This window comes from Chiloscyllium plagiosum, unplaced genomic scaffold (genome assembly GCF_037043375.1).
Source record: "Chiloscyllium plagiosum isolate Xiang-an unplaced genomic scaffold, Cpla_swu_hap1 HiC_scaffold_2, whole genome shotgun sequence".
Lineage (NCBI taxonomy): Eukaryota > Metazoa > Chordata > Chondrichthyes > Orectolobiformes > Hemiscylliidae > Chiloscyllium > Chiloscyllium plagiosum.
This window is the reverse complement of record NW_028270140.1, coordinates 89,088,351-89,103,325: the sequence shown is the minus strand read 5'-3', so window position 1 is coordinate 89,103,325 and position 14,975 is coordinate 89,088,351. Positions and strand designations below refer to the sequence as shown.

General features: G+C 38.9%; 1 protein-coding gene across 2 annotated transcripts in view; it reads right to left on the bottom strand.

Annotated features, from left to right (window-relative positions):
• pggt1b (protein geranylgeranyltransferase type I, beta subunit) overlaps positions 1-14,975 on the bottom strand; it is a 65,595-nt gene that overhangs the window by 13,186 nt on the left and 37,434 nt on the right. For both annotated transcript variants that reach the window (XM_043711043.2, XM_087998500.1), the window contains exon 5: positions 13,471-13,603. In XM_043711043.2, coding sequence (XP_043566978.1) covers positions 13,471-13,603 — 133 coding nt within the window. The remainder of the gene's footprint in view (positions 1-13,470; positions 13,604-14,975) is intronic.

Sequence of the window (14,975 nt, the reverse complement as noted above, 5' to 3'; positions counted from 1 at the left end):
GGTAACCAAGTATTGGCATAAGATCACTTTTTATTAGGATCAATGCTATTTGTTAAGTATTTCTCACTGCCCTTGTCTAATTTTTAGATTAAAGAATAGATCAATAGAAACAGAATAACAGACATTTAAAAGTGCATTTCAGAAAAGATTCTATCCAATACCAAAAGTAGAACCCACAAACTGTGGTTAACTAAGAAACTTAAAGATCGTATCATACTTAAAGAAAAAGATGGGCAGGTCAAGATTGGACAGGAAAGCAAATATTGACTAAAGGATTAATGAGGAAAACAATAGCATGAGAGAAAGCTGGTTGGAAATATAAAAACCATAAGAAATTCTATAAACATACATATAAAAAGAGGAAAAGAGCTGAGTTTACACCAGCCCTGTCCAAAATGAGTGTGCAAATAGTAATTGAAAGAAGATGAATTAAATAAGTATTTTGCATTGATCTTTACAGTAAATAATACTGAAATAGTTGTAGGTCAAGAAACAAAGGAAGGAAGAAATAAGAAAATAATAATTATTAAGGAAGTGGGACTGAGCAAACTATTGAGCTGCAGGCTGATTTATCCCCATGACTGGTGAATTCTTTCCCTTCGGTCTTAAAATAAATGGCTCATGAGATAATTGACAAATTTTTCAGAATTGCCTAGATTTGGAGAAGGTTGCATGAACAAGGAAAATAGTCAATGTAATGCCTTTATTTGAAAAGGAAGTGAATAAAAAAGTAGGAAAACAGTCTCACATCTGATGTGGGGAAGATATTAGAAACTATTAAGTACTTAAAACAAGGCAATGAGAAATGCTTTAGGTAGTCGTCAGGCAGAGTCAAAATGATTTTATGAAATGGAAATCACATTTAATCAATTTATTGGTGTTTTTGAGGAAGCACCATATAATGTGAAAAAAGAGAAAGCTACAGACAGATCCTTTGGAGGACACTAGAAGTAATGACAGTGGAAAGAGAAGCATCTGCTTGAGATAAATAGCAACAAATGGAGTTCACTTAAAATGGAGGAATGGCAATGGTTACAAAGGTGGGAAGAAATGGCTAATGTCAAGTCGCAGTTGTCAGCACTGTAACCAAAAGTCAGAGTAAGGGTGTCCCAGTTTTTGGGAACCAAAATCTTTCACACACAAAATCATTATTTATGGAACTATGCCCATCACCTGTTGTAAATCTAATTAATTGCCTCCAATTCTGCACTTTATTCTGAAAAGAAAAATACACAGCAACTTCCTGAAACTCTAAATAAGACTTTGTGTCCTTCTTAACTACTCCACCAGCTCAATCAAATGTGTGCACATCTTTCTGTTTATTGTCTAAATCACCTTCTAGATATCACTGGGATCATGTTATGCTAGAGTAAGGAGCACTCAGCAGATATGTCATCTGCTTCTACCTATTCTGTGATAATTAAGGATAATGAGAGGAGTTAGAATGAGTTGTATTAGAATTAACTGTTAGTCCTAAATTCATTACTTAAAAGTAAAAATGAAGCTGGTTAAGAATGCAGTCTGTTGACAACCAGAAATGCAGCTGATCTCCACCCAATCTTTGCTGGGGCGATAACTACTTATAATTTACTAACAACTTGGGTTACAGAAGTAGATGTGCAATCACTATGTTTGTGGATGACAAAATAGGTGGGAAGGCAAGTGGTGATGACAACAGTCTTCAGAAGGATATAGACAGGTTAAGTGAGTGGGCAAGAACTTGGCAGTTGGAATATAATTGAGGAAAATGTAAGGTTATCCATTTAGGAAGGATAGAGAGGAGCTGATTATTATTTAGATAGAGAAAGCCTCCAGAAAGCTGCATTTGGGATTTGGGAATTTTCCAGCACAAAGACAAAAACAAGCTAACAACCAAGTTTAGCAGTTAACAGGGAAGGCAAATTGGCCTTTATTTCAAAGGGAATGGAATATAAAAAGTCTTGTTAAACTATTCAAATCAGACTGACATTCTGTAAACAGTTTCTGTCTCCTTATTCAAGGACACTGGCGCTGGACGCAGTCCAATCAAGTTTCACTTGGTTGTTCCAGGCATGGGGGGATTGTTTTATGAGTAGTTCAGTAATTTGGGTTAGTAGTCATTTGCATTTAGAAGAATGAGAAGTTACATTATTAAAAGATTCAAAATTCTTAGGGGACATTGATAAGGGAGATGCTGATAGGCTGTTACCCTTTCTGTGGAAAGTCTAGGACAGAGGGTATAATAAGTCACTCGGTTAAGACAGAGATGAGGAGGAATTTCTTCTCTCAGGACAGTGGAATTCCTTACCCCACATTGCTGTTAAGGGTGGGTCATTATTTAAATTCAAGGTTGACACAGACTGTCTTTTAAATTGTTAAGGGAATCAGGGTATGGAGAAAAGACAGGAAAATGGAGTTAAGGATTATTAGATCAGTCATAATCCAAATGAGTAGTGGATCAGTTTTGATGGGCTGAATGGCCAACTTGGCTCCTAGAAGTTTTAGGTTCTACCAAGTTCTGACCACCTGTTTGTTCACTTACAACACTGCTTTCTACTAAGGGGGTTGAAGTTACATGGAGAAAGTGAGGTCTGCAGATGCTGGAGATCAGAGATGGAAATGTGTTGCTGGAAAAGCGCAGCAGGTCAGGCAGCATCTAGGGAACAGGAGAAAGTTACATGGGCCATCTGCAGTCAATCACCTTGTCATATGGCTGTCTTAAATGTCAGAAATCAGAATTTTGTTGTAATGAAATGCAATAGAAGCAAAGATATCAATCCCTATAATGGAGGCTAGTGGTATTTCAAACAAGTAATAATTTGCCCCATTATATTCCGACTGCTACATGTGTAAAGGGGTTCATCCATTCATAATCAATAAATGGACAAACTATAGGTGGAACTGGAGGACAAAAAAAGGTCTCAGAATTTCTTGATCATTAAGTAAGCTCTTAAATCTTAACAGTGATGAGAATGTAGTTCTAAATGAAAAACATGCCTAAAAGACCACATTCTTGCAAGATATGACAAATTCCCTTCATTGCCAAGACAAATATTCTTGCACTAAACACCCACACTTGGGAGAGGGTTGAATAGGTTACTTGGGACAGCTCCTTCCAAACATGGTCTCTTGGTCTCCTCACCAAGCTGTCAGGAATTCGTCAATTTCTCTGAAAATTTGGAAACATTACACCTTGCATCTGAATTGTCACACATTTAACAGATTAACTCATTTGGGGAGGGAGCAATTAATTCAGTCACATTTCCCAGATTCATTGATATTTTCTTTCGCACATACCTACATACATTGCAAGTGTTCAGTTCATCCGTGGGTTTCAATCTTTTGAATTGCTTAGGTTTGTCAGCACTGGCAGTTAGGAACAGAAAGATGAAAACATGTGATCTTAATGGCAAGAACATTGCTATTAATAGCATTCTCCCAATAGTGTACAAAAAGTGCATTCATCAAGCACTACTTGGAATTTTAAATTCACATATTGCAAATATTTATATTTCTATTTAATTAAAGCACATTTTTAAAAAATGGTAGAATCAATCACAGAATCATCTAAATATTGGAAACGTTTTCTACCCAAGCACCAGCTTTACATTAAACCTGCCTTACAATGCTGCAACATGGATCTCTCGTATGATCTCTCGTATGTTTTAAAGATGAATATAATTACTGGTTGTGTTTAAACTTTGGATCGCTTTTGCAAATTTTAGCAATTACTTGCAATTCTGCATGCAAATTGCCAGATATTCCCTCCAATTACCACTGTTGTCAAATCCCTGCTTTTAATCACTCTGTAATTAAATAGGATTACAGAATTGCTGGTCTACTGCTAGTTGAGTTGAGATATTTGCCAGGAGAAAGTGAGGGCTGCAGATACTGGAGATCAGAGCTGAAAATGTGTTGCTGGAAAAGCACAGCAGGTCAGGCAGCATCCAAGGAGCAGGAGAATCAACGTTTCGGGCATAAGCCCTTCTTCATTTCCTGAAGAAGGGCTTATGCCCGAAACGTCAATTCTCCTGTTCCTTGGATGCTGCCTGACCTGCTGCGCTTTTCCAGCAACACATTTTCAGTTGAGATATTTGCCAGCCCAGATGAGATATTTGCATCATTGACAGCCATGGTGAGGTGCTGGAAGACTGGAGGTTGGCTAATGTGGTGCCATTATTTAAGAGAGGCTGTAAGGAAAAGTCAAGGAACTATAGACTGATGAGTCTTACATTAGTGGTTTGTAAATTGTTGGAGGGGATTCTGCGGGACAAGATTTACAAGCATTTGGAAAGGTAAGGACTGATTAGCATAACTTTGTGTGGGGAAATAGTGTCTCACTAACTTGATTGAGTTTTTTTTTGAAGAGGTGACAAAGAAGACAGAGTGGCAGATGAATAAAATGGACGTCAGCATAGCGTTCAACAATGTTCTGCACAATAGAATGGTTAGTGAGGTTAGATCATATGGATAAAATTGGCTTGAAAGTAGGAGACAGAGGGCGATGATGTACAATTGATTTTCAGACTGGAGGCCTGTGACCAGTGGTGTGTCACAAAAATCAGGGCTGGGTCCACTGCTTTTTGTCATTTATATAAACGATATGGATGTGAATATAGGAGAAAAGATTAGTAAGTTTGCAGATTACATCAAGATCGGTAGTGTAATGGATAGTGAAGATGATCTCGGAGTAGAACAAGATCTTGATCAGATGAGACAACGGGAGTTTACTTTATATAGATAAATGTGAAGTGTTGCATTTCACTAAGACAACTCAAGGCAGGCTTTCTACAGTTAAAGGTAGGACTCTGGAGAGTATTGTCAAACAAAAAGACCTCGGGATGCCAGTGCATTGTTCTTTGAAAGTGGAGTTTCAGGTAGACTGATTTGTAAAAACAGCACTTGGCGCACTTCGCTTCATTGGTCAGAGCATTAAGTATAGGAGTTGGGATGTCATGCTGAGGCTGCACAGGACATTGGTGAGGCAACTTTTAGAATACTTTGTACAATTCTGTTCACCTTCTTTAGGAAGGCTGTTGTTAAACTTGAGAGGGTGCAGTAAAGATTTACAACGATGTTGCTTATATGGAGGGTTTGAGCTGTAAGGTAAAGCTGAATAGGCTGGGGCTTTTTTCCTCCTGGGGCAGAGACTGAGGGGTGACCATATAGAAGTTTATAAAATCAGGAGTGCCATTGATAGGGTAAATAGCCAAGGTCTTTATCGTAAGGTGTGGAATCCAAAACTAGACTTTAAGGTGTGTGGGGAAAGATTTAAAAAGGAACTGAGGTGTAATGTTTTCATACAGAGTTTGGTGTGTATATGGAACGAGCTGCTTGAGGAAGTAGTGGAACTGGGTACAATTAAAACACATTTGGACGGGTACATGAACAGGAAGAGTTTAAGAGGGATATGGGCCAAATGCTGGCAACTGGGACTCTCGACTCAGATTGGGATGTCTGGTCAAGGTGGATGAATTGGACCAAAAGGGTCTGTTTGGAGAAAGTAGGGACAGCAGATGCTGGAGGTCAGAGTCAAGAGTGTGGTGCTGGTAAAGCACAACAGGTCAGGTAGCATCCAAGGAACAGGAGAATTGGCGTTTCATCAAGATGAAGGGCTTATGTCCAAAATGTCAATTGTCCTGCTCCTTAGATGCTGCCTGACCTGCTGTGCTTTTCCAGCACCACACTCTCAACAAAGGGTCTGTTTCCACGTTGTATGACTTTATGCTTAGTGTAAAGCAGTTGAAAAGATTGGAGTAACACCAAGAGCATGTGAGGATGTGGATGAGGAGGATGATGATGCACACAGCTCAGCCGATCTAATTCATTATTTTGTCGTAAGTTGAGGGGGCAAGGGCCCGTTTGTGTTCCTATCCTGGACTCTGGGCCTTGCTCAAGTCCCACCTGCTCCAGAGGTGTTTAATAACACCTCAACAGGTTGATTAAACAGGTTTAAAAATCCAGTACTTTCCAGTAAAATAATCAGATAAAATAAGCAAGCCTTAGTAGTAACATACATGCATAGCCACATATCCAACCAAATACATCAAACTTGAATGCAATCTAAATATCTGGAATTAAAAGTCTAATGATGATCATAAAACAACCACCATTTGTCAGGAAAAACCCAACAGGTTCATTTATTTTCTTTTTGGGATGGAAACTGCCTTGCTCACCTGGTCAGGCCTACATATAAATCTCAGACTCTCAAAAATGTACTTAACTCTCAACTAGGAGAAAGTAAGGACTGCAGATGCTGGGGATCAGAGCTTAAAAATGTGTTGCTGGAAAAGCGCAGCAGGTCAGGCAGCATCAAAGGAGAAGGAGAATCGACGTTTCGAGCATAAGCCCTTACCCTCCAGGGTAATGAATGCATAAAAATAAATTCCAGATTTTTAATTATTTTATATATTCCTACCAGATTCACACTATTCTGAAGTAAATGGATTGTGCTCCCTTCCTATGTGGGAGTATCTTCACTACAAAGTCTACAGCCTTCCAAAAAGGCAATCACCACCATTGAAGGCAATTAGAAACTGGGCTCGTCAATGACATCCACAATCCATAACTAAAAAGCCCCCTTGTGCAACTATGGTTGAAGTATCAAATGAATCATTAAGCTTGTTTACCCATCAAATTGAACAACTGAGCATGCTTGACAATTGAATGCATAATTCCTGTTCCAATACTCTTCAAACATTCAAATTTCAAAAGCATCTTTAATGCAAAAGTCCCAAAGTCCTTCAATGTACCAAATAATACTTGAAGGCCTTACAAGGTGACATTAGGACAAATGACCAAGAGTTAGGTTTTAAGAGATATCTTAAATGAAGAGGTTGAGAAGTAAAAAGGTTTAACAGGAGAATAAGATCTTAATTGCAGTCGAAATGATAAATTACGCAAAAATATAGGAGAGCTGCTCTTACGAGCGCGATATAAACTCATCTCTTTATAAATACTATGTAATTAAGCAAGCAAAGCTACGGTGAAATAAGTAAACCCGTATGACATAGGAGCAGAAACAGTCACTGGGTGTTCCACAGCAATATCAGGATGTGATCTACTGAAACAAAACTAGATTGCAGCTTTGGAGAAGCATTGCCAAAAAAAGGATTATTCCTGTGAAGGACTGATCTATTTATACAAACAAGGATAAGTGTTTTATTCTAAAAAAAACTTTAAACTCTGTCAAAGTTTATCCATAAGCTTCAGGAAAATACTGTAACCCAAAAGTGCATTATGGAAAGCTGATAATTATATTTTAAAATCCCAGAAAGCCTAGCCTTGATTTGTTTTGTGTAATTGTGAAGTTATGATTACTGGCAACAAATCACTAAAGCTACGAGATTCAGAAGATGTAACTTTAAGACTGGAAAGAAAAACAAAATGTCAACTTTATTCTTCAAAACTTGAAGGTCAGGCACTGATTCAATATCTTCATTTTAAGAAGTCAAGAAAGTAAGACATTTAAAACAATGTCACACAAACTGCTCAAAATGTTGACCATTTTCATTTGTACTATAGAAATTATTTGGAAGCATGAAATCGAGCATGACAGAAGAGGAAATTTCTACCAAAAAACCAGCATCTATTGGGATAATGCAACAGAGAAGCCCCATCATCCTAAACTTCAGATTATAGCTGATAATGTAAAACAATTATTTCAAAATAGCTTGTCAAATACAAGTGGTACCAACATTAAATAGAAAGGTTGGGTTATGGTTGCAGAACACAGCACAGGTATGACTTGTTTCTAAAATTCAATTCACATCGTTATAGGTTAATGCTGTGGAAGCACCATAAAACCAAAAATAAATCAAGGGTCAATTGAACTCCACAAACAAAAACTATGATTATTAAGTGTGCTGCAGTGCTTGAAGGAACTTGTTCTGCATGGTATTTAGAGGTTTAGCATTCACTGGAGTGTTATATCCCTAGTTACCAGAACTATAGTAAAGCACAATGGAAACTGTGCTAGTAATTGCTGATTATGTTACATCGCTATCAAGCCTTTTATGTCTGCATAGAAGTTAATGAAAGGTTATCAGGATAGGTAGATGGAATTTATGTTTAGCACAATGACCCAAGTTTAAATACCCTTATTATACACGTGACAAAAGATCTGGTGGCAAAATGATAAAACTGAAAAGAAATTGACAGGTTATATAACTTGCAGTGATATACACCAAAACACTAACATCTAATCACCAATATTAATCTCTAGCATTTTGTATTATTGGTGAACTTAATGTTCCAGAACTTCAATCAGTGCCAAAACTGTTCTGAACAAAGCTAGGATAAAGTGCCCACTTATCAGCAGCCCTCCGATGCTAGTTGTTCACTTCCTGAAGCCTCCACCACAAGCGAGGTGGGAAGACATCAACAGCAACTGGGAAGTGAAGTCATGGCCCCATAGGATACCAGTGGTGGTGGGACGGCTTGGGGGAATCAGCAGCAAAAAAGATTAGACTGTTGTTGCATGTGAGAGATTGTGAAGAGTGTTGTTTTACATGCTATACCATACCATACAAAGTGCATCGGGGTAGCAGAACACAGTGAAGAATACAGTCTTACAGTCAAAGAAAAGGTGCAGAGAGTGACGAGAATTAACATTTGAGAGGTCCATTCAAAAAAACTGATAGCAGGGAAGAAGGTACTTTTGAATCTGTTCGCATGTGTTTAAACTTCCACGTCCTCTGTCTGACGCAAAAAGGTTTATGTTCGTTGCGTTCCCAAAGTAGGAAGTACAGCTGGAGTCAACGGATGGAATGCCGATTTGCGTGATGGACTGAACTGCGTTCACTACTCCCTGTAATTTCTAACTATCATGGGAGCAATTGCCATACCATGCTGTGATATGTCCAGAGAGGATGTTTTCTATGATGCACCTAAAAAGTTGCTAAGAGTGATAGCGGACATGCCAGGTTTTGAGAAGATTTGTAGCTCAGATTGAGGTTCTGGATGTAGGTATGCTCGCTGAGCTGGAAGGTATTTTCAGACATTTCATCACCATACTAGATAACATCTTCAGTGAACCTCCAGATGAAGCACTGCTGGTGTTTCCTGCTTTCTATTTATATGTTTTAGTTTCCTTGAGTTGGTGATGTCATTTCCTGTGGTGACATCATTTCCTGTTCTTTTTCTCGGAGTGGTAAATGGGATCCAAGTCAATGTGTTTGTTGATAGAGTTCCTAGGACAAGCCAAACAAGAGACACGCACGAGAATTCCTAGAAGCATGGCATTCCAAACGGAACTCTATCAACAAACACATTGACTTGGATCCCATTTACCACCCCGAAGAAAACGAACAGGAAGTGACACCACCATAGGAAATGACATCACCAACCAAAGGAAACTCAAACATATCGATAGGAAGCAGGAAACACCAGCTTTGTCTGGAGGCTCACTGAAGATGTTACCTAGTATGGTGATGCAACGTATGAAAATGAACCTTCCAGCTCAGCAAGCAAACCTACATCCAGGACATGCAAACTTCCTTAGCCTCTTGAGGAAGTAGAGAAATCATGTTTTCTTGACTGTTGAGTCAACGTGGGTAGACAAGGACAGCTTGTTGATCATCACTCCAAGGAACTTGACATTCTTAACATTCTTGATACATACAGGGGCCTAAAATCTGCTTTCTGAAGTCAATAACCAGCTCCTTTGTTTTGATGTTAGAGATTATTGTTTTTATATCATGCTAAGTACTCAATCTCTTTTCTACATTCTGTCTCGCTATTGTTTGAGATCTGACCTATAACAATGGTGTCATCAGCAAACTTGACAAATAGAACTTGGGCAGAATTTGGCCACACAGTCTCAAGCATATTAGGAGTACAATAGGGGGCTGAATATGCAGCCTTGCATGACACCAGTTTTGACAGTGGAGGCGGTGCAGTCACCTATTTCTACAGATTGCAGTCCATGGGTCAGGAAGTAAAGGATTCAGTTACAGAGGGAGTAGCCAAGACTTCTACCTCTGAGTTTACAGGAGTTTGTTTGGAATTATGATGTTAAAGGAAGAACTGTAGTCAATATGGAGGAGCCTGATGTAGGCATCCTTGTTATCCAGACGCTCTCAGGATGTGTGTAGGCCAGGGAGATGGCATCTGTTGTGCACCTGTTTCAACTGTAACAATTGTAAAGGATCAAGGCAATTTGGTAAGCTGGAATTGACATGAACCTCTCGAAGCACTTCATAATTATGGAGGTCAGAGCATTGTAAGTGTAATTGCGTGTTGAAGAAGAAAAAATATTTTGTGATTCTTGATAAATGATTGTAGGGGAAGGGATTGATGTAAGCAGGTAAGGGATAGGTTGGCTTGTGGGTGTAGGGTTATGGTGAGGCAGGCAGGAGTTAGCGGTGGGAGTGGGAGTCATTATACTGCAAAGGTCATTAGTTAATAATGAATCTTTGCAGTGGTGGTGATCAGCTTTGCACTTACCCAAGAGCTACAGCAACTTTTAATCCTTTTAACTTTTCCTGAGTTTAAAAAAAGTGTGCAAGAACCTTTTACAGTCGTAGATTTTAACTCATAGTTGGTGACTTCTTCCACAGGATTTCAGACTCCACCTATGTACAAATTGGAAGTTTCAATTTTCCAAATACCATATTCAGATATATTGGGACTTAGAGAGTCATAGAGATGTACAGCGCGGAAACAGACCCTTCAGTCCAACCTGTACATGCTGACCAGATATCCCAACCCAATTTAGTCCCAACTGCCAGCACCTGGCCTATATCCCTCCAAACCCTTCCTATTTATATACCCATCCAGATGCCTTTTCAAGTTGCAATTGTACTAGCCTCCACCACTTCCTCTAGCAGCTCATTCCATTAACATATGACCCTCTGCATGAAAATGTTGCCCCTTAGGTCTCTTTTGTATCTTTCCCCTCTTGTCTTAAACCTATACCCTCTAGTTCTGGACTCCCCCACCCCATGGAAAAGACTTTGTCTATTTATCCTATCCGTGCCCTTCATGATTTTATAAACCTCAGCCTCCGATGCTCCAGGGAAAACAGCCCAAGCCTATTCCAACCTCTCCCTATAGCTGAAAGACTCCAACCCTGGCAACATCTTTGTAAATCTTTCCTGAACCCTTTCAAGTTTCACAACATCTTTCCGATAGGAAGGAGATCAGAACTGCATGCAACATTCCAAAAGTGGCCTAACCAATGTCCCGAACAGCTGCAACATGACCTCCCAACTCTTGTACTCAATACTCTGACCAATAAATGAAAGCATAACAGATACCTTCTTCACTATGCGACTCCACCTTCAAGGAGCTATGAACCTGCACTCCAAGGTCTCTTTGTTCAGCAACACTCCCTCGGATCTTATCATTAAGTGTACAAGTTCCGCTAAGATTTGCTTTCCCAAAATGCAGCACCTCACATTTATCTAAATTAAACTCCATCTGCCACTCCTGAGCCCATTGGCCCATCTGATCAAGATCCCGTTGTAATCTGAGGTAACCCTCTTCGCTGTCCACTATACCCCCAATTTTGTGTCATCTACAAACTTACTAACCGTACCTCTTATGCTCACATCCAAATCATTTATGTAAATGACGAAAAGTAGTGGACCAGCACTGATCCTTGTAGCACTCCACTGGTCACAGGCCTCCAGTCTGAAAAATAACCCTCCACCACCACTCTCTGTCTTCTACCTTGGAGCCAGTTCTGTATTCAAATGGCTAGTTCTCCTTATATTCTATGAGATCTAATCTTGCTAACCAGTCTCCCATGGGGAACCTTGTCGACCGCCTTATTCAAGTCCCTATAAATCACGTCCACCGCTCTGCCCTCAATGTTCTTCATTACTTCTTCAAAAAAACTCAGTTAAGTTGTGTGGTCCCAACATCTATGTTCACTCTCTGCTGCTACAGGTACTATAATCATATTCAAAAGGTATGGGTCCATATGTTAGAAATGCACCACTTCAAGAATTCAACCACACCCTTATTGTGGTTAGAGTTTCAGAACTGAAAATCCATATCCAAGAATTTAACAGCAAACAAGATATTCAAAGAATATTTCAACCGCTGCAAGGTTTTGCTGAACATTTTTGTACAAGTGGTAACTCAGGACTAAACATCACGATTGACCATAAATTAATACATAAAATAAAGAAACTAAGTACAGGAGAATGGAAGCATCAACAAAATTAAGTACTTTGTGTTTTCTTCAATGGCCATTTGGTTTGCTCACCAAAATGCAAATCAAAAACCATTTTTTTTTTACTTCCTACCCTGAAACAACTAGCTTCCAAAACACACTTTCATAGTGGATTAAAAAATAGCCATGCTTGTCAGCAGAACCAGAGGCTGCACCTTCTCTGCATTATCCCCTCGATGAACACCAAACCAACAATACTGCCCCAGGACACTTTTTCATAGAACACTCTGCATTATCTATAAGACTAAGAGACCATAATATTAGCAATTAATGTTGCTGGTGCACGATTGAAATAGGTATGGTTCTGTCCTGGAAACTTTTGTATTTGAGTTGCTGCCTTGACATTCAGTACTCTTCAAACTACTGAAAGAGAAACCTATGAAGTCAGCTGCATTAAAACACAAAGCACAATTTATAACAAGACGACTCTAGAACAAATGCATTAAGTTCCTGTAGCAACACAAAAATCCATACTTGCCACATTATTGAAAAATTGTGAAATCAATAGTTCCCTATGAATTAGTCAAAAACAATTACTGTAATTTTATTAAAGAGTATGGAATATTACTATTTAAACAGTTTTAATCATACCCATTTTGCTTATAATTTGTTCTAAGATATTACTAAAGAGCACATTATCCCAAATTCCAGATTAACAGTAAGTATTATAGGGTGAGTTTTTTTTAAAAATAGCATCATGCCCAGTATTTAATTACTAGTACCCGATACTCAAAACAGTAAAATTGTTGAAATGAGAGAGGAGCATTGCATCAAAAAAGGTTTTTAACAACCTTTTCATAACAATGCAAAATAATTTCAACTAAGTGATTTTCAAAACACTACCAAATTGCCTCAAGCAACCAAAATACATTGTATTTGATTTCTAGTTGAATAAACATGGACATTTTTATTAAAGTGCAATGTAAACAAAGTGACAAAGCACAACCTACAGCAGCTGTTAAAATGTCACCAGGACGATTGTGGTATGTTTGATTTTATTGCCTGTAATTACATTCTCTGCTGGGCAAGTCTCAAATCAATGAGCAAAAGACAAGCATCTGTCTCTATTATTTGCCAATATTACAGTATTAAAATGGTTTGATCCTCTTTCAGAAATGAAAAAAAAATTGGATCCTCTGAAGAACTATAGCTGCCATTTGTATAACTGGTACTTCTAAGGTAAATTCCATGAGCTCAAGTTGAGAGAACTACAACATATGAACCATTCAACAGAACAAAATCAAGAAATTCAATAACTCAAATGATGTATTCAGGTTAAAGATCTCATTTTTTTCTCTTTTGTCACTTACCATGCTTTTCCTGATATATTCTATGGCTTTCTGTGTATTCATTCCTGACCAATCATTAAGCATATAGCAGATACAAGCGGCACAATACACAAATCTCATGTCATTTTCACTTCCTTCTGGTACTGCATAGAAACTGCAAGGCAGAAAGGAAAACAGAAAGCGATATAAGTAAATTTTACTAAAAAATTAAATACAAATAATACATCAAAAAATACTGCAGCAACTATCTAGACATGGTAGACCACTTAGTGGTTCTAACATTCACTTCAATCTTCAGTGTGAAAATAAAATTTAAGATACTGAAAACGAAAGGTCAGATTTCCAATGCAGAGTTCAGAATGTGACACAAACACAATGCCAGAGAAACTCAGGTGGTCATAGAATCCCTACAGTGCTGATACAGACCATTCTGCCCATTGAGCATGCAACAATGCTGTGAAGAGCATTCCAAACAGCCCAACCCCTCACCCTACCCCTGTAACCTCATATTCATTCCATCTGCCCTGTACATTCTGGGGGCAATTTAGCACAGCCAATCCACCTAACCTGTACATCTTTGGATTGAGAGAGGAAACCAGAACACCCATTGAAACCCAAATAGACAGGGAGAAAATGCCAACTCTACACAGTCACCCAGTCTGGAATCAAACCCAGGACCCTGGCGATGTGAGGCAGCAGTGCTAACTACCGTGTCACCACGTTACTTCTATGACAGCAACTGTGGAGAGAGTTATTAAAGAGTTCAGATGTTTCAGATTTCCATCATATGCAGCACTCTGCTTTTATTTAGAATATGTCACCCTAATGAATCCAGGTTCTGACTGTGGGTCTGATCTGCATTACATTTATAATTCTAGCTTCAATGCTTGGCTTGGAGGCAGGAGCCATGCTCAGTGCTTGGAGGGGAGGGGAAGTGGGGTGGAGAAGGGAGGGGTGAAGTGGCATCAGCAGCCATGTTGAGATCTGCTCCTTTCACCTTACCAATTAGAACAGGCAGCACTTTGAACTGCAATACATTACAGAAAATGGCCATGGATGAGTGAGAGCAGTGCATGCCAGGTTTACTTACTAAATTTAAGGAGATGTTCAAATCAAGTTTTGATCTGCGCAGTGAACCAGTTAACTCTGCACTAATGTGCACAAAACAACTTGGTATGTCAGGAGAAAATGACAACTTTGCTCTATTTCAGACTGCCCTTTAAGGAAGTTAACAAACTGTTAATTGGAGTGAGATGCCTTTCCTCTTCACTCCACCCCAACTATCTGTTGGTAGCTGAAAATTCAAAACCGACAGAGATCCTGACACAACCTCTCGAACTGTGAATTGCATAGCCAGCCCATAGAGTCCTGGGCTCTACACCCTTTGAAAATCCTGGCCATGTTTTTCTGTACTTACTGTTTTAAAAATGTATCAATCCTAAAATTCCAATTTGCTTCTTGATTAGGACACTTTCAGTAATCATTCCAAACTCTTAAGATATATTTTGCGATCAAGCAATTGCATT